The 23293-nt window shown below is 37.4% G+C and overlaps 1 protein-coding gene across 1 annotated transcript in view; it reads right to left on the bottom strand.

The window, feature by feature from the left end:
* Positions 1-23293, bottom strand: part of ARHGAP42 (Rho GTPase activating protein 42) — a gene marked incomplete at both ends in the record, with an annotated part of 165834 nt that overhangs the window by 127793 nt on the left and 14748 nt on the right. The window contains one exon of the mRNA XM_082304913.1: positions 394-489. Coding sequence (XP_082161039.1) covers positions 394-489 — 96 coding nt within the window. The remainder of the gene's footprint in view (positions 1-393; positions 490-23293) is intronic.

Below are 23293 nucleotides of genomic sequence, written 5' to 3'. Positions count from 1 at the left end.
AAATACTTCCTGGGTCTTACTAGGCACTTAAGTGGTTTTTTTCAGACTTATGTTATTTCATAGGAAACTTGTGTACCTTTTAGTATCGCAATAAAAACTGGCTGCAAATTAAAAATAGCAGCAGAATTTAAAAGATTCACAGTTGACTCATTTGACAAAGTACTGCTGAATACTTCCCTCTACAATGAACCAGGCTACATCATGAAGACATAGTATTTTGACATGTATTTCTGAAGTCTTGCATGATTTCTACTTATTGAAATTTTTGTTACATGCTCCATTAAAAAAGAAAAAAAACAACTGTGAACTGCCCCACTATATTTGTGACATCATATTAAACATATAAGAAACAATTTAAAATGTTACTGCAACCAGAGCACAGAATGTACTTACCAATATTAATTTCATCATCAGTTTCAGCATCTCCAATACACTCAAACTGGAAATCTTGTAAAGACTGTGAAAATTTTTGCACTGCCATGGATAAATCTAAAATTCAAGAAAAAGGGAAAAAAAAAAAAAAAAAAGAAAATCAGAATTACTCCACTACAACTTCACTGGAGCAAGGTTTCATGCATTTTCGCATGAAACATTTTTTCTGTTTGCAAAGTTTCCTTTCTAGTATCTTTTTTGGACAGTAACTTCATTCAAAAATCCCCATCAGCATTTCAAAGTCAAAGTACCTGAGATATCCCAGAAGCCTATAAAACACGCTGATACCAGATTTCAAACATTAATACAGGTATTATGTTGACAACTGAAGAACTGTTACACTTCTTGAAAAATAAGAAATTAGTATAAGATTAATATCTAGTGGTAAATTGCATATGTAAGTAGAGCACTATTGTTTAAAATACTGCCAGATTAGTTTGCAGATTAAAATAAAGCTCATAACAGTTTCTTTCATAAACATTATCAAAACAATTACATTCTACATGTTCTAATACACTAAAACATTATACAGTGTTATGTAAAAGCTTTCTACAAAGAAATTGAAGGGAAAAAAATAAATCACAAGTGCTTGCCAATCAACTAGGTTTTCCATGGATTATGAGCACTATTTTCACTGAATTACACAGAGTGGACCTTTGAACCAAAGAAATGTCAAACCAATCTAAACTTCATATTTCTGACTCATACAATCAGAGTTGTACACACTCCAACAACAACAACAACAAAATCGCAAATACAGAATATCAATGTAACCACATAAAGCTGTTTTTTTTTCTTTTTTAGGTATACTAATGGCAAATGCAGAGATGAATGTGATAACAAATGAACTCGGTCAAGACTTAAAAACATTAACAGTCCAGATGAGCCCAGAAAACCAGCAACAATCCTCTATGTCCTAGAGGACATATCTACGGTACCTATTTTGAAGCTAGGAAAACTGGCAATTAAGATTCTGATATCTGCCAAATCTAATCAAAAGTCATGGTAAGGATAAGTTATTAGCAAAAGCCAAGTCATAAACTCTGTTTCAAAAGCATCATGTATCTGCCTCCATCCTTGGGGATGTTCAAAAGCAGTCTGGACATGGTTCTGGGCAACTGGCTCTAGGTGGCCCTGCTTGAGCAGAGGGGTTGGACCAGATGACCTCCAGAGGTCCCTTCCAACCTCAGCCATTTTGTGATTCTGTGATTTCCTTAACCCTTTGTTATTGTAAAGCCATGAATACTCATTTACTCAATACTGGACACAAAATTAGAAGGCTAACCTTTTCCCTGGCAGGAATAAAATCTAGCATATAAATACACAAATTGGCCTAATGTCCTAAATCAAGACACACACACACACACACACAAAAAAAAAAGAAAAAAAAGTGTCATTTAAATTTGAACAATCTCCAACAGTAGGAACCATTCCACTACCCTAAGTGAAATAAGGGTTGAAAATCTTTCAAACACCTCCAAATAAGAATCCACACAGTAAGATGACTAACATTTTTTTTTTTAATTAAAGGTAACCACTATCAAAATCCTACCAGTATTTTGCCCTAACCCTGTATTTGCTCAGTGCCTGCTGCTTTCATATTTTTACATGCAGCTATAGAGTAGATCAGTCCAACAAGAGAACCCGAAGTCTTTAGACAATACAGACATGAACAGATTTTTTTCTTGTATTAGTAATGAATCCCATATGTTTATCTGATAAATAACCGGGGTGTAAAGAATTGGGTAAACAAATTCTGTATCTTTTTGATAAAAAGCATGGAAAACAGGAAAGAATGCTCCCCAGAATTACTGCATCCTTACTGAACATTTCCTACTGTGCTGTACATGAAGATTATATTATTAAATGTATTATCAAACTGGATGCTAAACACAAACTGTTTCCTACTGTTTGTTCAGATGAAAACAAAATAGATCTTTATAAGCTGAAGCACTCCGTTTTATGCAAATACAGCATCTTTGATATTTAAGTAACTGATTGTTCTATAACTATTAGAGATACATAAACTTGAATTTGTTTGCAGCAGGATGCTTTGAGTTTAAAGGGAAGAAACAGTTTTATTGTTGGCTCTTCCACCAAGTTACTACACTGAGTCCTAAACCCTTCTATAAAATTGCTGCATACCAACTGATACCAAAAGGAATAACATGGCTTTAAGGTGATTGAATGAAAACGATTCTATATTGGAAGTACACTGAAAGGTAAAAATTAACTCTCACTAATAGGAATGCAGATTTATTTCCTCTGGACAATCTAATAGCTGCCCACAATGACCAGCATCTCTGTGAACGTGAAAGGAAATGAGGGAGCATGGACTCTCCCCTATCACTCTTCCACATGTGCAGGGCTCAGTGGAACAAATGTCAAGGGAAAGGAAAACAAATGATAAAAATATCCAAGGCGGAGCCTCCATTTTATATCCTGGATTAGTCATACACATATGCCGATCTCTCTTTCACTGTGTCAGCAAATCAGACAGTTAATGCTTCTACGTTTCAAACCTGAAGGAGGCATGTTTAACCTAACTCGGAAATAACGGGTATGAAGAATGTAGCAAGAATTACAGAGTTCATTACATAACTTGATAAAATCATCCAGAATGTTACCATTTGGAGATTTCTGCCTCTATATGAGACCTATTCTAATAGTGTGGAAGTATTAGAAGATACCATATTAAGGTTAAAGCTCTTCAGTGTAGCAAGGAATAAAATGAAGTTCCAAGGTCAGATGCTTCCTGTGACACTAATTTACAGGTTCTGTACCAAGTTAATTTTACCTGAAAAAATAACAAAATATTACTCCACAGAAAATTGCAGCTTGCTTGGACAGCTTCCTAGAGGCTGTAATGTAGGCGTTACTCTGTAAGAACTCAAAAGCTTAACATTGCAGTTGAACCACTAACACTGGACCAAACGGTGCAATTAGTTATATTTTTGATTTCTTTCTTAGAAGCATCATCACTTTACTTGATTACAAAATTCACCTAGTCACAGAAAAGACCAGTTGTGCAATAAGCAGGCCTCCTTTAAGAGATACAAAGATTCAAAACTGAATTAAATCAGATTTAAGGGCAACTGCCTCTTCAATCAACAAGAGGCAAATGATATCACTACCATCTTATCTTGTCTGGACAAAAAATGAAACAAGCAGAGAAATGGAGCAGAGACCTTGTCCAGCTTTACAAGATGTCATTTATCATTGTATATCCCAGAGCCTTAATGTCACTGAGAGCCCTCAATATATCCTGCTTCTTCCAGATGTAGGAAGGTAAATCACCACACCAAACAAATCACCTTTTCATCATCTGCAAGCTATGTGGCGTTACAAGAGTTGCTCTTACTCAGCTTCTAACCTGTACATCTTGATAGTCATGTCCCTCTTTTTGTGGAGTCCACACGAACTAGGATATTTCACTTAGCCCAGGACAGAAATTCTCTTTCAAGCAGAGTCGACTGATCTTCTAAGTTACTATAAAAACCTTATCAGCTTTACTGACTGACAGTACAAGTCTATCATTCAGGGAAGGATAGCTGCTCAAAAGTCAATGTTGTTGCCCCTGCTCTTCTGCAGGCACTCAAATGGAGTCATCTCTCTGGGTGCCAGTGAAAGAGTGAAAATGCATCTCAGTTGCCAGAGGGGTAAATTTCTAACTGGCAATTCTGTTAACATTTATTTTCTGACAGTATACTCACCTGCACATTTTGTTCCCCATTTTCCCCAATTCCAAAGGAGGATTCGGTTCAGTTTCGCAGCGAGGCATATAGTGAAGAGTAGCCATCTAAGCACTACTTACAGTCAGTGGAAGGAGATAACTGAGACGGAGTTGCCTGTTTTAGTAAGGGTTGAAGCAAGTCAACTGGCCAGCAAGATTTTTTTTTTGTGGAGCTCTGATAGAGGAAGTACTAAAAGAAGCATACTACAATGTGACCGGAAGCAATAAAAGGACAATTGCAGCTTAACCACAAGAAAGTAATATAACACCAGTATTAAATATGGATACATATAATACTAACCATCAGTATCATAATGCTAATGAAAGAATAATAAAAGTCATCATCCATTCAGGAAAGTCATAGAGGAATCAGGAAACACATTACTCTATTGTACTTCTTCCTGAAGTTTTATATTTTTGATTAATCTGCTTAACATATTTACCCAATAAAAATATAGGAAAAAAACCTCTGCATTATCCTAGAAGTCAGGTTTATTTAAGATTGATTTTGTTTCAAATTGCCAAAAAGGAGGATTTAATTTGAACTGCAATATAGTAACTTATTTTAGGCTTCAGATAGGACCTTTCATGCTGGATATAGGATGATAAAACTATGATGCAGTCCCTTTGTATTACTAGAATTGTTCTTCAACTTTCTTGTCCTAGATTTGTTAAACAGATCATAAAATAAATTCTTATATAGAGCCTTGAGGAGGAGGAGGAGAGAACAATACATTGCAACAAAGTGATGAAACAATGGATGCTATTACCTGAAGGATGAAAGAGTAAGTATATTAGTTTTGGCACACCCTTTCACAAGGATCAAATTCTACAGATACGGAAACTTGACAAGATTTCTACGAGTTGGTAAGCACAAAGAATTTTTTTGGTTGGGGTGGGAAGGTTGTTGTTTGTTTGTTTGTTTTTGCCAGTCTGATGGCTGGAAGAACAGAAAAAGCCCAAACTTTTGACAGGAGCCAAACAAGCTCCAAAAGCAGAAACTTTATGCACTTGCAAAGGACCCATATCCCTACCCTGGCAACAGCCTGCAAGAATCTGTTCTTAGCAAATACATCAAAGCCAAAGTCTTTCCACTTGTTTACTTACAAAGATGACTTCATTAGCAAACAGAGTTCCAATAACCAACACTCTTCCTGACTGATGTCAATCATCCTGGAAAAGCTTGGTATCATTCACTGGGTTAATAAAGAAAAACAGCAGTTGAAACCTAGTGAGAAGATTAAACATGCCTAAATGAACTCCTGAGCGCCAGCTGGAATGCACTAAATGGAACTTCAAACAACAGATGCCCTGGCTGAAATAGTAAGAGCAACATATCTGGTGATCTGACACAAAGCTAGTTATTACTGTGTGGCTTCAAAGACAGCAGAAGCAAAGGGGCGATGGCTGAGCCGGCAGGATATTAGAGGCAACTCTTCAGCCAGCTGAATTTCATGACAGTTGAAGGCTGGAAAGGAGAGCATGTACAGTCACCTTCGGTGTTTCAAAACTTTCGGCAGTTTGATTCTGCTACCAGATATGACGAGATGCATTGCGGTGCCATGCTTGATGAGCTATCTCATTTGGTCATGCACTGCCATATAGGTTTATTAAAACCCAAGATACTCAATAAAATCGAGCATTAAGGAGCCATAATATGTGAATAAAACACAGCAGAAACTGAACAGTATTGCCAGAGTACTTGATAAAATGGCAGGCTAAAATGCAGAGAACCATTTATCTAGTTCATTGACTTTTACTCCTAAGTATGTGAAAATGAGTCACTGTTGTGGTTTTTTTTTTTTTAATTGCTTTACAAATAAATTTATTTTCTTGATTTATTTCATAAGCAACTCTTATCCTATCAACAATTTTTCTGGCTAAGTTATCTAAACACTTGAAAAAATAGATTTATAATGGAGACATTATTATTGTGAAGCAGCAGCTATAAGCATGATTTGCAGCATTCTTACTGCACCAAATGACAGAAGCAAGGAAACATTTAAAAATTCGTACAAGTGAAAAAAGGGCTTTCAGTATTACAAATACAAATCTGTAAAACACTGTTTATCCAGAAAAATACTTGTGAGATACACATCTCCTTAAATACTTCATGACACGCTGCTTTACTGTGAAGATGAACCAGGAACTGCCTTGGTTTTGTTATTTTATATGAGAACGAGCTTCACAGAGGCGAGCTATATCAACAGCCAGCAATAAGCTGGAGGAACAAGAACACCCCACTGAGAAGCACTGAACTTCAACAGCTTCTGTGTTTGCTACAGTCAATTTGATTGTAACTAGAACATGTCACAGTGGGACATCTTTTTCCACATCATAGACTGTAAACACAGCAGCTGGCAGTACCATCATATTTAGGCAGTATGAATGATTAAGCAGTTAAAAGCAATGATCATACAAGATTGTGTATATCACTACTATATTTCAAATTTCTTCCTGCCTTAAGGGCTTTCTCATTAAAAATCCCAGCTTCACAGTTGTCGGTCTTAATTCGGAAAACAGCACCAAAATGCGTTTTCTTCACAATTTTCGCCTCTTTCCACTCTTCATCATTCACTACTGCTTTAAAATGAAAAATAAATGAAAATCAACATCTGTAGATAACTGTAACATACAGAAAATCTTCCAATTTCATAACGTATATGATAGCAGGTCAGCACAAACAAGGGGACCTGTAAAGGACTTACAAATTAGCCCAAAGCAGCAATGAGGAGCATGGGGAAGTTGGCGCATATCGCAGTACTGCAATTAATTCCCACAACTGTACATGAAAAGAATTCTGGGTTTTGCTGCCAGAACAGGTAACCCCAGATTAATAAAACATCACCACTGTAACATATGCCCATATCACCTCTAGTTAGAAAGCAATTTAAAATGCATGTTAACATGCCTTTTAAACATACACAAAAATCTGTATAGTTGGTTGATACAGCTTCTGCCATCTCTGGTTTCAAGTGGCTTTCAATACTTTCCCACCACACATGGTTCATAGCCTATACCATTGCATGAAATATTGTCCATGGCACTTCTATTTTTAGAAGTCTATTTGATGAAATTGTTTGCATACACACACTTGTTATTCTTTATTTTTCAGCTGAATTAATTTGTGGATCAAATTAACTTCTCTGATTGTCATAGGGAAAAAAAAGACGACAGAAAAGAAAAGAAAAAAAAACTTCCCTCTTATGAGTGATCACATTTTTTCCAAATTTCTGCAGAAGACTTTAATTTGGCAAAACACAGGGCAAGCTGGCACAGAGGAGAGGCTATCTGCAGGGGCAGATGGAGCTAATGCTGGCCACTTGCCATAATGCCTTCTAAAGAAGCCACAAGAAAAGACCACAAGGGAATACAGAATCCAGTGCCCAGTGCCAACGATTTTGCAGCACAAGAGCCATTCCTCTGTATTGACACAGTCTTTCATTGTTGCTATCAATGAACTCTTTATCCCCTTTATTTGCTAGCTTCATTGGTGTATATTCTTTGCCAACTTGCTATTCGTGGAACAATAATAAGCAACTAAAATAAACAACCCCCTACCCCAACAGTCCCACATTACTTTTCCACCTTAGGCTCAATGTTTTGCTCTTAATTTCAGGAAAGCTAATTTCTTTCTCATAATCTCCAGGGAAAGGACATCAGCAGAATATGTCAACATGTAGCCCATGCATTGCTGCATTCCTCTGGGGTTAAATAAAGCACTATAGCAGTTTGAAATTTTTCAGTGTCATTTTCTTACTCATTAATATTTCCATGAGAAAAGTGCACAATTTACTTTCTCATTCTAGTAAGCACTGAGAAATCCCCTTGATCAAATGCAACAAAATCCCCACTTTCTTAACACTATGATGCAAGAGCTATTGAGAAGTTGAAAAGTCCGTATCTTCTAAAACTTCATAGCTATTCATACCAACATTTTTAAGTGCCAGCTTCCTTATGATAGAAACTTGTACAGTACTTTGCATGTTCTTAGTATTTCTCTATGGTTAAGCACTAAATCCAACACATTCCTGAAGAAGACACCCCAAGAACAGAACATTGATATTTAATAAGAGGGGGATTTTTTTAGGCCACATTTGCATGCTTACTTGATAAAATCATACTAAAACTTCCCAGAAACATAACTGGTGAACCAAATAATGTTATACAGTCAAAAGACAATGTTGGTAATATTCCATCCTTCTTTTTGCTATTCCTTTCCTTACTCCAACTCACTTTGTCTGTAGATGTGGAAACCTAACCTTATTCGTATAATTAGAAGAATAGAAAGAAGCGAATTTTAGTTTAGCACACAAAAGCTGTAAAGTCTATACAACAACTAACTCATTTTGACTTTGCATAGTTATAAATACATGAAAGAACGAAAATGCAACTAAAAATGTATGCCCTATAACCATCGATATGGAGGACACCACACAGTATGTTCTGCACATCTGCTTCTCTAAAGTTAAGGCACATATATAACTTCCTAGCTCTTTGCCATATGAAGTGGTATCATTTTATTTTGTTTCAGTATTCCCACATTCTTGTATTTTATTTCTCATTACCTCATTGCTACAAAATCCTTACTCTCTCAACATTTTAGTTTATAAGACTGTTCAACAATACTGCTGCATTGGATTAGAAAGCAAACTGACTATACAGGGAATTACTAGGGTCTAAATCTTCCAATCATCAAACCATATTCACAGAACTAATGCAACAATAAAACCTTTACAAGTGACTAATTGCATGGTTAAAAGCAGAACAGAAAAATTTTCCTGTGCTACCAATAGAAATTTTTTTATATTTTCCACAAATATGGCTAAAAGTTTCAGAAAGCATTTGGTTTCATTTTACTTTTGAAATTACAAAGATTGGCTGTAGGGTATAACTTAGTACTATTTCTAGCATATTATTATATTTTTCTAAATTACACTGAACCAAAACATTTCTATACAATGCCAGTTTTGCAGATATGCTTGTTTTCATCCAGTAAGCTTTTTGGCCAAGATCCATAGTAAAGATTCCAATATTTCCAATACTGGAATATTCCAATATTTCTTCTCTGTTAGAGAATAATAAATCTTTGCAAACAAGCACATTTCCCTGCTTTTTTCCATTCTCAAATAACTGAAAATCAGTACTCACTCACCCACACTCTTCCAGTATTTGACCTGTGTCCACTGATAAAACCATTCCATAGTCCCGTATCAGGAAGATCTCAACTCTTTAGCCTCACTTTTCAACTACTCAGTAAAGCACATGAAATGTACCTGAGAAGAAGCTAACATTATATCTGATATAACATACAGTAAATAATCACTCCTTACCCTCCTCCTTTTTAAAGATTTACGCCATTCAAGTTGCTTACTTCAGTTGAGGGCTGCATACCATTCTTTTCCTAAGCCCACTGCCGTTCATTACATTTTGGTACACTTTCCAGAAAGATGCAGTTTGCTGGTCTCCACCTTACTATGTACAAAAGAGTCTGGGTCATGGTGGCACAGAGGTAGCTGAGCCACGTGATTAATCTTTTGTTCACGTAGTCTTTGTCATACACTAAGTCTCACACTACAAAAGGATATTGTTGGTTGACAGCCGCCTGAACATGAGCCAGCAGTGTGCCCAGGTGGCCAAGAGGGCCAATGGCATCCTGGCTTGTATCAGGAACAGTGTGGCCAGCAGGACTAAGGAGGTGATAGTGCCCCTGTACTCGGCACTGGTGAGGCTGCACCTCGAGTACTGTGTTCAGTTTTGGGCCCCTCACTACAAGAAGGACATCGAGGTGCTGGAGCGTGTCCAGAGAAGGGCAACGAAGTTGGTGAAGGGTCTGGAGCACAAGTCTTATGAGGAGCGGCTGAGGGAACTGGGGTTGTTTAGCCTGGAGAAGAGGAGGCTGAGGGGAGACCTTATTGCTCTCTACAACTACCTGAAAGGAGGTTGTAGTGAGGTTGGGGTCGGTCTCTTCTCCCAAGTAACAAGTGATAGGACGAGAGGAAATGGCCTCAAGCTGCGCCAGGGGAAGTTTAGGTTGGCTATTAGGAAAAACTTCTTCACTGAGAGGGTGGTCAAGCATTGGAACAGGCTGCCCAGGGAAGTGGTTGAGTCTCCATCCCTGGAGGTATTTAAAGAACGGATAGATACAGTGCTCGAAGACATGGTATAGATGGACTTGGCAGTGATAGGTTAACGGTTGGACTCGATGATCTTAAGGGTCTTTTCCAACCTTGACGATTCTATGATTAATATTGGTGAGAGCCTTGTGCAACATCTCAAGTTGGTGTAACTCAAGGCTGCTCTAACATCTCAGATGTAAGCGTACAACCTCTTTCAGATGTCTGTAGTACTAATGTAGATAGTACACCAAGGTATCCAATCCAGGGACACAGAGCCATGTGGAACTGTTTGGCCAACATCAAACACTGCATACATGACGGTTTTCCTCCCTTTTTCAAATACAATTAATTTCAGGCTTGTTCCAACAGTCATTTGAATGACAAACAACTTAAAGCATCAGCCTTAGTGTAAGATTATATAGAAATCCTAAAGGACTGGAAAAAGCTAGGATGTTTACTTTTTTCCCCTCCATTTTTTTTTTTTGTCAGTTTTTCATATCTTCATCTATATAATTTTATTTTAACTTCTGCATAGTTTTCTACCACTCCGTTATCCATTCTAGGTTCCTAAACCTTCTTCCCTGCAAATTTGCTTTGACCCTCAACATACCTTCTCTTGCTCGTTTTGGGGATTTTAAATGCTCTTTCATGATCTCCCACATTCTTACCCCACCCCATGGATGTTTATTTCCCAGAACAGTGTCACCCTTTTCCAGGGAGCTGGATCCACAGCCCAGGCTTCCCCCCGCAGTCTCTTTCATTGAAACACAATTTATCAAGCTTGCTGCATCATTTCTCCCTCCTCCTGGCACATCCCAGAGATGGCGAGCAGTGAGCAGGCGGAGAAGCACCACAAAAAAAGGACAGAGAAACTAAGAGCAGATGCTGCCAGAGGTTGAAAAAGCAGAGAATGACTTCCTGTCTGGCAACCAAGGAGCTGCCAGAAAAAACATGGGAATTCCCAGATTTCTAGTGCAATGTAAGGTATTGCTGCATCAGATGGTCTTTTAGTAGTATTTTAAAATACAGTTTTCTCTGTTTGTTCTTAATCTTACAATGCATCCAGAGAAGTTTTAAAAATGCATGTGCCTATTTACAGACAGTGAAACACAAAGCAGTATATGATAACAGAATTTCACAACATAATTAAAGTCTATGTTGCAACGCATTCATAAGGAGCCACAGTTCTGACTATTTGAGCAAGATCAGTTCTGCCAGTTCTGTGCTGCACACGTGTACATGTAGAATGAGATGCAAATTCCCCACTACTACCCCTACCCAATTATGCATCCAGGGATAAAAAAAAATAAAAAATAGGGTTAGTCAGTTCTGGTATGAACAAGAAGCTATTAAGAAACTGCTTCTAGGAAAATCAAGAATAAATCACTGCAAAAGTTACCATGCAGATCTCCAGCTGTACAAATTTTTGGAATATATCTTTAAATGCTTATATGTGCCATGATTTTTACATTAAGTAGATTCCCCTGTTCTGCGAAGAGAGCTGCTCAAAGGAGGATCGGTCACATCGGCCTGTGCTGGACGGCGGGGGAGGGATGAAAGGAATGAAAGCAGTTATCAAGGCATTTGTAAGTAGTGAGCTCTTGGAACAACATTAGAGTCGAGGGTCATGGGAAACAGAAGCTTTGCTCACCCTTCTTCCTGGCAAAGTTTTCTGCACTTGGGCAACAAAGTAAAATGTTTTGTAAGAAAAGAAGGAGGAGGAGAGGGAAAAAAATTAAAATGTGTATATTTAGCTCATTAGGAAAAAAAAAAAAATACTACCACTTTGCTTTAAAGGAAATGAAACACTTTCTATATTCTTTCAGGCTCTTAGAGCTCAGGAATACAACACTTGATTAGATTCCTTTGATCAGACAACTAATATTACAGTCACACGAACTTCAGTACTGCACATAACAGGGTTGTGTGGGGGTTTTTGCTAACACAGACACACACACAAACAGATATAAGTAAGATTTGTTTAGAGAGCCAGCTATGTACTTCTAGACCCAGAGGACAGAACCAAGACCCCAAATCAAGCAGGATTTTGTCCAGTGAAGTTAAATGGTACTAAATGTCTTTACCAAATTTGGCCTAAAGGAGTTTCTTGTACCACAGAGCCAATTCACTACATAGCTACTTCTCAACACTTAGGAAGAATGGATACCGAACACATCAGTTTTATATAGCAAACTAGCTTAATATGCCAGTTAAACCTTCTTCTACCTTCAAAATATGAAAGGAACTCAGAAAATGCAGAGATGAGAGCCATGAAAGCACTTAAAAGCCTTAAAGATACATTTTTGAGGGTTTAAATTCAATCACTTGCAGTATCCTAAACTCAAAAATCTATTGCCAAAATACCCACATGTTAAGAATGGGGGGGGGGAAATCAGCCAAACAAAATATGCTCCATTAAATAATGAAAGCACAACTACAGATCTGTTTCACCAGGTGAGCTCCAGTTTGTACAGCTTGGGAATCAAGTGTTTCCAAGGAGCTTGGAGTTAACTCCAATTTGCATGTAACTATTTCCTTAACAGTTATGAAATAATTTTTGTATCTTACATACTTCCAGTTTTATTGCATTCAGCCAAAGAGGGCAAGAAATAAACCCTGTAAAAAGCAGCAATCATATTAAATTTCTCACTCTGTACAAAACTATTTTAAAGAACAGGCTCTTCACATTTTACAGGAAAAAGAGAAATATTCCTCACATTCATTTCATCGGACTCTTTTACTTAATTAACTTCTCAGACAAAAATAAGGAGCTTTAATGATCTTGTCTTCTGCTGAAGTCTGCGTAGTTTTTCATAAGTCAAATAACTTGGAAGAAGGACCAACTAGGCTTCTATGTATTCCATTTACTGGTTTTTTTTCAACTTTTAATTCTCTGGAATTTTGTTCTACTCTCCTGTCATGAAAAGATTTAAGAACATATGACAACATCCTCTTGTTATCTTCCTGGCAGAGTGATATCCTTTAATTAATAATCTTACCATCCATTAGTACTAGTAGTGTTTATATTACAGCATGTGTAATGAGTTCTGAACTAACTATTATCACTCACAAATGAGATCTTGTCATTAAAACAGATAAATAATTACTAGGTTGTTTCATTACTCTACACTCGGGCCTGGTCAAGAAACAAATTAAATATTAGTAATTATTTGAAAATCGGGGAAAAAAGGAACAGAAATATCATTAAAGCCACTCCATCAATCCAGAGAGACCTGCATTTAAACATTATGTACAGATTTTGTCTTACTCCTTGACACCATCCCAGAGTAACTGGGAAAGGTACAGGGAAACAAGGGAAAGGTAAATAATGGTAAGAGTATCTTGCTTAAGGAAACACACCCACAGCCATCAGCCTGAAAAAGACAACTGGGGAGCCATAAGAGTTCTACAAAACCACAAGCAGTATAGAAATGGTGGCTGTCTCTTCCAAAGCGAAAACAAAAGGCTAACACAGCAAGAAGCAAGCTCAAAACAAAGAAGATACTTTTTTGTAAAATGTGTAGTTACATCATGAAGCTCCCTGCCACCAGATGCTAAGGATATTAAAAATTTCTGTGGGTTCAAGAAAGGACTAGACAAGTTCACAGAAGACAAATCCACTGAGAGCTATTAAAGACATAACCCCTTGCTCAGGAGATCTTCAAGCCCCAAACCGCCAGAGGCAGCGGAAGCATCACTACATTCCGCCTGCTCTTATTCTCCGCCCTAGGCAGTCAGTGCCGCGCGTGAGAGAAAAACACAACTCTCAGCACAGCACTTACTCATATCTAGAGACAGGATGTAACACCAGATAAGCCTCAGGTCTGACCCAGCACGGTCGTTCTTATGCTCTCTGTAGGAAGATCTGGACACGTACATTTTGGAATAGCTTGATTGACTCAAGACACTGTTAGTTGATCACCACTATCTGCTAGTAGGAGGCTATCACTCTCATGGATGAGCCAATACACCACCATGGGTAAGCACTCTTTAGCCACCTACCTAGGGTCACCTATTTTAGCAACAGACAACAACGAAGGAGGAAGAGCTGCGTTAACGCTGCAAAATTAAGGATCATAAAGATGTTCTGTCTTGCTGGCCGAACCATGGGAGATGTTCTCCAGGGGCATGAGTGATGATGGGTAGTTGGAGGCTGTATTATCTTTAACTGTTCCAGAGCCAGAGGAGGAGGTGGACCACTATGCCTTTAGTCATATTACAAGGCTGTAATTCTTCCAGCAAGGGCTTGTTTAGTGATTTGTGCTGTGAGGTATGCTGAGCATACTTTTTAACAGTAAAAATAACTGCATTAATAAATAAATAGCTGGTAAAAGTTGATTTGGGCTACCAAGCCCAAATGGTTTAAATGAAGATTGATTATACAGCTTTACTCCTTTCACACACTGTGCTTGCACACAGGTATTATCTTCACCTTCTTTCTTCAAAATTTTTTCTAACTTAGTTCTTAGCACGAAGGCGGCCACTATGTGGGCAGCTATTCAATACTTGTTTTTTCCTCAGAGTTCAGTATTGCTCTCTCCTCTTCTCCTCCCACTATAGCTTACTGCATACCATCCACATCCTGTAATGAACCCAGAATTATCTCAGCCTTCATGCAAGCCAAGTCTAGAAAGACAGCAAAAGAAAGATATTTCTATGTCATATGCAGCACCATTGCCCTGTTTGACAGATGGAGACACTGAAAGCAAGACTGCCTAAGGCCACACACTGAACTGGTGATTAGGCAGACCCTTGTGGGTCCCTGCTTCATCAGACCGGGAGATGCTAACCAGAGCTGGAAAGAATGCAGTTCCTTGCACTTCCCTGCCCCCACAAAAGCTGCAACTTTTTTCTTCCAAGGAGGCATAAATTTTAAAAAATAAAGTTTTATATTAAAAGGAGAGAAGAAAACCCTAATTTCATTAAAAAGAAAAAAAAGCATCACAACCTTGTTTTGATCCATTTAATGCAGCCCCTACAGAATGCACAGTTACTCCAGCTGCTGCAGCTAGCATGTTTAAAAAAAACAAACAAACAAACAAAAAAAACCGAACCCAATAAAAGAAGACTGAAACAAAAACAGGACAAAACAATTAAGGTTTGCAAAATTAAACTCTGATGTTTCTTAATCAGAACAGTCTATATTTGAATAACTTTAATATAGCATTTTGGCATATAAAATGTTTCCATTAGTTTTCGGGTGCTGCAGAACTGTACTTCTCTTTCGCAAAATCATGTTAATTCCCACTAACTATGATTAATTCCCACTAAGATTCCAATCTAACCTCATCACAGCTCAATCTCAAGAATCAATATTCAGGGGAATATTGAAGAGACAGAAAATAAAGAGCTTCTTTGCTTGCACACAAGTTCTCGAGGAAGCCCAGACAGGTTTTCTCCAAGAGAAATGGGAAAAAAATCCTTCTTGAAAGATACAAAACAACACTGGAATAGCTGATAACAATGCTTTTGGAAAATATCCACCCATCTTGTTTCCACACATAGTGGAAAAGTCAATAATAGGTCAATAAGTCAGTAATTTATTGGGAGGATAAAAAAAAAAAAACAGACATGCTCTGAGCCTGAACCAGTCATTTGTTATTAAGGTTATATAAAGCAAAATTTGGTGTTTAACCCTAGGACTGTATTTTTACCCAAAGACCGATTGCAGAATGTCCCCAATATCACCATAACATCATTTTCCCTCCAGCATGCCGTAAGAAGTTGCACTCGGAACACAAGCTTTGCATGGCTCACAGTTTGTTGGCTGGCTGGATTTCCATTCCAGCACACCCTCCTCTCCCTTTTCTCAATGAAAAGTGGCTTAAAGGAGTTGTAGATTTCATTTCAAAAGCCCAGCAGCACTTAACGTATTGGCTTCTCTATCCTCCGTTTAACACAAGTGGGAATACTTCCATGAAGTTATACTTTTCATAAAAACATGGGAAATCTTAGCAAGATTAAAACCAAACAAGTTCTGTAACTGGATGCAATTTTGAAATCATCAATTCTTTTTAAAAAACAGAACTGGAATACTCTGTAGGGAAAAAAGTTTCAGTTAGTCTAGGCAACATTTGTTGTTTACAACGAGCAATATGAACCAAACTGACAGAGCACAAACATGGTATTCTGGATTTTGGACACTGCTTTCCAAATATAGTATTTTTTCTTTTCATGAGCACATAAAATGCTTAACTGCAACGGATGGTCCTTTCGGAGCTCAATGTGTATCGATTGCAATCCTGTTTCATCTCCAGTTGAACATGTAAGTATATTTGAATCAATGAACAGCCTATGATCTTGAATTACTCAAGAGACTGCACGAGTAGCTAAGTAAAACACCTTCTTCCCAAAACATCCACGTTAGTTTCCTTGACATAAGCAAACAGAGCATATTAAAATATGGGCTGCAAGAGGAGAAAAACATAGCACTAAATAGGTTATTTTTTTATTAATTTTAATTCTTTTATTTGAAATTACAGCATCCAATAAGCAGACAGTTTTATAGGTATCTTTGGGTCTAATGTGCAGGGCAATACATAGTTTCTCCAAAGGAGTAATTTTGTTTTGTTAATTGTTTCTGAATTAAGGACCCCCAATCTACACATTGTCAAGAGAGACCATAATGACTCCTGCTGACTGTTGTAATAGCTCACCTATTAAGGACTGTGATTCTCTGGCTCCCTAAACATACAATGTATCATAACATCTCTTATCAAGCCAATTATTCACGAAGACAGGCTCACTAAACCCTTTTACAAGCACCTTTCAATACAAAACAATACTCCTAGGATCCACTGCACAGACAAGAACCCAGAACACTGATATAATCGGAGCTACCTCAATGCAAGCTGGTTACGCTCATTACTTAGTAGCCAAAGAGCTAATAAATTTAACTTTGATACCATACCCTCAAGCTAAATATATGAATTAATCTTGTGTGTTCTGCTGTCAATTTTCATAATGGCTGGATGAGAAAAATAAAAAAAAAAAGATCACTGTGGAATATTAATAACAAACTGGGTAAAGACTGTGCTCAAAATTAGTGTGGGAAGCAGTAATCATAAATAATATGGATGAGAGAACAAATACGAAGTTTGAAATAAATAGCCTCATTGAGCATTATTTTACTATTAGTTTTGGAGGCCACAAAGATACATACACAGTTACTAAGAAAAAGAGCACCAACTAAGTCAAACAAAAACTGTGACTCACAGTGCCAATTTCTCAGTAATGACACTCAGGTTGCTTTTCTTTTTTTCCCTTCCTCGTCTTATTTCTAACATGAAAATTGAAACTTCTCTCAAAAAAAACCCAAAATCCAATAATAACCCTCAAAAGCTCCTGCCTTAGCAGCAAAATTTAGTAAAGTTTTCAGCTTAAGAAGTCGTCTTGAATTGAATTTTCCAGTGGCTAAGAGATTATGTAGCTGCTAACTTTACTAGTTGGTACATAGCTTTCCAAAATACCCCTAACAAAGTGATTTTTAAACTCATGTTTTGTGCTACTGAATGAAAAAACAGAACACGTTTCTGGGTGTGAATAATAGTCAGATTCTGTTTTTCATCATCTCCCCACAGATAAGCAAAGCAGAAGGGCTTGAGAGAATTTTGGCTTCTTAAGACTTACAGGTTGAAGCTCTGATAACTTTCAAGTGTGTGTGTAAATGATTATTGCGAGAAAAATTAAGAGTACATTTACTGCAATAGTCTAAAACAGTACTGTTACCTGAATATTTCCTTATCACTATCGTCTGCATGACTGCAGCAGGGCCTGGTAGAACTCTTCCTGATAAAAACTTATCACTGACACAAGTTATTTTAAAATTAAATGCAGAAGGCTATGCAACACAGACAACATTCAAGGCAACAAAAGATAATCTGAAAAACACAAGATACAGTTTTTTCATTCAATAAGAACTGTACAGTAACAGAATGATAGACCTAGCATCAACTGGAAATAACATGTAGAATGCAGGTGGCTGTAACAAACTCAGAGACACTAGAGACATATAGTCTGTGCTAAAAAGTGATAGACAGAAGATTTATTTATTACCTGGCCTTTAAAAAACAGCATTTGATCATTTCATTAAGCATTGCAGGAATCTGTATGCACAAGTGACAGAACATTTTTATAATATAATTTTGTATTTATGTTGAAATTAACTTTGATAAATACTTGAATCCTTGCAGAACATGTTTTCACAATGCTGTAGGATCACTCTTTTTGCTATGGCATTTTTGATTTTAAAAGATACACACAAGAGCAGAGCTATTAAGTCTGTAATAGCACAAGATTCTGACGTCTTCAAAAAAATACCTAGTGGCACACCTAAAGGCCATAATGGGGAAATATTTTACTAGTTATCACTCATTATCTTCTCCTGGGTGTTCATTCCCAAGGGTATGGTAAAAGTCCGGCGTATTTTTTACGTATGGAATTCCTAAAACAATCTTTTCCCTGCAAGGCATAATTTATAAAATTCTTCCTCAGGACTGTTTCTTGAGAAGGAAAACAAGTCCTGAGAATGAATACCGATGCAAGGGCGGGGGGGAAGTCTAACCTTTTGCTGAAAGCACAGAAGAAATACGGATATTTACTAACAGTGCACATTGCACTGTCATGATTCGTATCTCCTAAATTGTCAGGGTTTGGGCAACCTCTGGTATCTGAGATTGTTTTTCCTTCTCCCTGTTGCCTGGAACCCTGAAGACAGAACCCAGTTGACATTTTCTGCCTACTTTAGAAGCCCCAAAGATTTTCCTTTCTTCTTGAACCCCTTCCACACCCCCTTTTCAAATACTTCTCCATTTTCAAATGCTAGCACTAACATTGAGTTTCTCTCTGCGACTTCTGGGAAACATTGTGTTAGTCCAAAACCTCTCCAACACACAAAGGGGACAAAATTAGTTTTCTATGCTATGGTCATCTTACTTTCCAAAAACCTACCTGCTTGGACAACAGCTATTCACAGTAACCATTTTTATTCCCTCATTTGAATGCATAATTTACAGAGAGTACACTGCCCTTTCTGCAGCATTCAGTTTAATAAAAAAAAAAAAAAAAAAAAATCAGAATTGTGAATTGTAAATAGGAAGATCCCTCAGACAACACAGACTAACAACTCCAAAATCACTTCTCCCTTCATGTTATCCTTTCAAATACTTGCAGATATCTACCAAGACACTCTCAAGCTTTACTAGGCTACGGGGGGGGGGAGGGGGGCAAGGGGAAAGGTGCATTCTGTCTATGCGTTATTGTTTTTCAAAGGGGGGTATAATGGAGGAAAAAGAGGAAGAGCCCAAAAGCCAAGGGTGTTGAAACCAGTTTTTATGGTTAAGTAGTTGTTTTGATACAGTATTTTGACCAATAGTGCATAATGACAAGAGAGAGGTGGCTGCCTAGAGCTCTCACACTCACATTCAGCAGAAGAGATGGCTGACAACAGCTCCACAAAGATCCCACACAACTTCCTCTAAAATACTTAATAAATTAGAATTGATATTGTCAGGAAGTTTTCTATTCATTGACAAAAACAAAACAACCACCCCACAATATCAGAACCAGACAACTGACTAAGACTTTAACAAAGACTATTCCCTGACATGGACGCAACTCAGCTAGACCGGCGGGGGCGGGCGGGGAGAAAAAGGAATACCAAGGGGTCCTTGCACAACGGCTTCCGAGTGAAGAGATACATATTTCTGACAATCACATTCCAGTGAGAATTCAAAAGCTTTTAGTTCTTGTTCCTCCATACTCCTGAAAATTTCATTAGCAACCTACATAATCCTCATAATATTTTGCAATCCAAACGAATCTTTTCATTTAAGGATCAAGGTAGAGCAGTAGAGAGCTGTAGGAAGGGTAGCAGAAGACTCTTCTCTCAAAGCTTCAGTTCTGCTAAGTACTGAACTCAAGCAAAGTGCATATTCCAGCTGAGTGAGAGCATTCATCTCGAAAGAAACACAAGAGGATGTGGGCTTTAAGCCAGTAAAATATTCAATGATCTGGAATCTCACAGGATAGACCTACCAAACGGGTTTCGCAACTGCGGGTGCACACAGACAGCAATAAGTATTTGACTCGGTTGCAGCTTCTTATAACGGAATCAAACTTTAGTAGATTTTCTGTATTATCATTATTGACAATTCTCTTTCCTGCCAAATAATTCCTTTCTGGATCTCAAAGGAGCTTTACTATTTATCAGAGCCATCAAAAAAATCTGGAGATCAGATTGGGAAAAGGGTGTTAACACTGAGTAACATATTTTGTGCTGATACAGATGTTTATAATCAGCTTTCATTTTTTCCTTTCTTGAAAAGCAGCAGCAGGATGTCACAACCTTAAATGTCAGGTAGGTAAGAAGACAGAGGAAAATGAAATTTGGGAAGTACACACTAATGCACATAGAGAAAAATAATCTCAGTTACATCCACATTGTGATGGGATTTACATTAGCTTTAATACTCTGGAAAGATCTTGGAATCACCGTAGACTCAATGATCAGCAATGGTCAAAAATAGTAAGGCTTATTAAAGAAAGCAAGCACTACGCAGAAAACATGATTCTTTGATGTATTCACGCTTTGAATAGTCCACGAAGTTTCTTGCAATCCATTTCAGAAAGGGCAGTTACCATAAAGAAGGCACAAAGAAGGCTGACAAAGGACAACCAGAGGGAGAGATTTGATTATTTAACAGCAGAAACTAACTATACTAGAACTTTTCAGAGTAGCTGGGGAACAAAACCTGCAAGGAAGAAGAAAGAAAAGAAAGGTCTTTAAAAAAAAATCCCAAACCACATAAACAGGACAGGCAATGCATATAGACAACAGTTACTATTTCTCATAGAACAAAAATTGCCATTATCAGATAAAATAACCAAGCAGCAGGCACATGGCAAAGGAAGAACTTTTGCCCCTACAGTGCACACTTAAACTGTGAAACTCCAGACTGCTGCGGAACCTAACAGGACACCTGGATTCAAGCCCAGGTTAGATAAAGCCAGTTTTGGAAAGGGGTTATTCAAGGACACTTGGGGGAACTTTAGCAGAAGGCTACCTCGATTTAGAGGTTCTCCTCATCTGACATATTTTGGAAGCTAAATACTTTTGTGTGGGTTAGTGACTGGTCAGTTTTATTCTGGAGGTCTGAAAGCACAGTGCATGGCTCTGCTGAGACTGCAGAGATGCTGACACATCTCTAAAGTAAAGTAGCCTGACAAAATCTGAAACTTGTATTTCAGTAATACTAGCTCTGGATCTCTCAAATAGTAAAATCCCTCCTCCTAAGTTTCTCAGAGAGGAACAAATACAATCCTTACATTGGAATGAATAAGGAGTTAATGGAGTATCAGACTTAATATTTAAAGAGCTAACATACTTTTAATGAAGTTTAACAAAACAGTATGACAAAATTTCTACTGGACAGTATGACAAGTCCTACTGCACCAATAATAAGTATTATCTGAATAATCTATTTAGCTTCAGAAGAAAAATGCTGAACTCCTCCTATGTTATTTTATCAAAAAAGTACTAATCATCTGTTTTAAGATCCCCCTCCTACACTAAGAAATGCCTTTTTAGAAGTAGCCAAATCAAACAAATTCAAATCACTTTTTAAAAACAGTATTCAACACATTTATAGATAATAATGCTTCTTTATTTTAAACTAAAGCCATATATAGAAACTGAGATGGAAGTGAAATTCCCCATAATACTTAACTGCTGCTTAAATTACTCAACAACTGCATATATACAGCAAAAGACAGGGCATACAAAATTACTATCCATACAAAGATGGGCAGAAGTTAAAGAAGATAAATCCCCGAAAACCACAGGCTTTATTTTACTGTGGGACAACTGAGACAAGAAGCAAGCAAGAACTGGGCATTCAATGGGTCTAATTTTTGTATCTGCCAAGAATCCAAATGTGGGATTTGATATGCAGAAACTCCAGCTCCCACTGGTACAGAACCTCATAGTCCCTGTCCCTATTCACTGCACTCATCCCCTCCCGCATACTCTGCAAAGCGGGAGGGGTGGGGGTGGTGGTGGTGTTAAAAAAAAATTTGAATCACTTAATATGTTTAAAAATTAAAAAACAAAACAAAAAAAACAATAAACAAACAAAACCAGAATGAAGCCACTAAAACATCGCCCCCCAACCCACTAGTGTTCACTAGTAAGAGTAACACTGCTGTCTTGTATTTTATTCCATTTGTACGAATATATCATTGTTTAAGTGACATTTTAATTTACAAAGGGACAAGAGAAGTGTTTGTCAAAATATCATGAAATTCCTTTGGGTACATTAAACGTTCAAGAAAACATTGCAAGATTGATGCTTAATCCAGCAACACAGTACTCAGTGCTTCATAACGACTCCTCAAGACAAGTGACAGAAGTAGGCATAAAAGTGAGTTTTTATTGTAAAATAGTCTTAAAATCTCAAGGTGTATCAAAAAGTGTAGCTTCCTACAGAAGACAAATCAAAGAGGCTCCGTAGTGCCAACGACAGCAGGAATTGTGACAGTTAGCATAATGCATATTTTACTGACAAATGATTTGGAAACTGTCAGAAAGCTGGTGGAAAAAAAAGAGATGTGATTTGCAACGTTATTGTTGTAAAGTTAAGATGATTATGACTGCCAGGGAGATTTGGGATATGTTGCATTAAGAGACAAGAGTAAAAGAACCCAATCAACAAAACAAAGAATTACATCATTGCTGTGCTGTGGCAATGTAAATAAAATAAGAATAATCACATTTTTAACCCACTGTATTTCAACTTCATAGAGAAGGCACTAAACAGAAAAAGTAATATTACGTACAGTTATCAATATTGTACAAGAATATAAAAATCACAAGTTCTTCAGTTTGTATGGAACCAAAGGAGATAAGTGGATCCTGTGAATTTGTGGGTTAAATTTACCTAGACCAGAGACCAATTTGTCTCTTGGAGTACAGGGGAAAAAGAATGGGGAAATTGTACCTGCTAGAAAACTT

Source organism: Platalea leucorodia (genome assembly GCF_965183815.1).
Source record: "Platalea leucorodia genome assembly, chromosome: 2".
Taxonomy (NCBI): domain Eukaryota; kingdom Metazoa; phylum Chordata; class Aves; order Pelecaniformes; family Threskiornithidae; genus Platalea; species Platalea leucorodia.
This window is presented reverse-complemented; position numbering and strand designations above follow the sequence as displayed.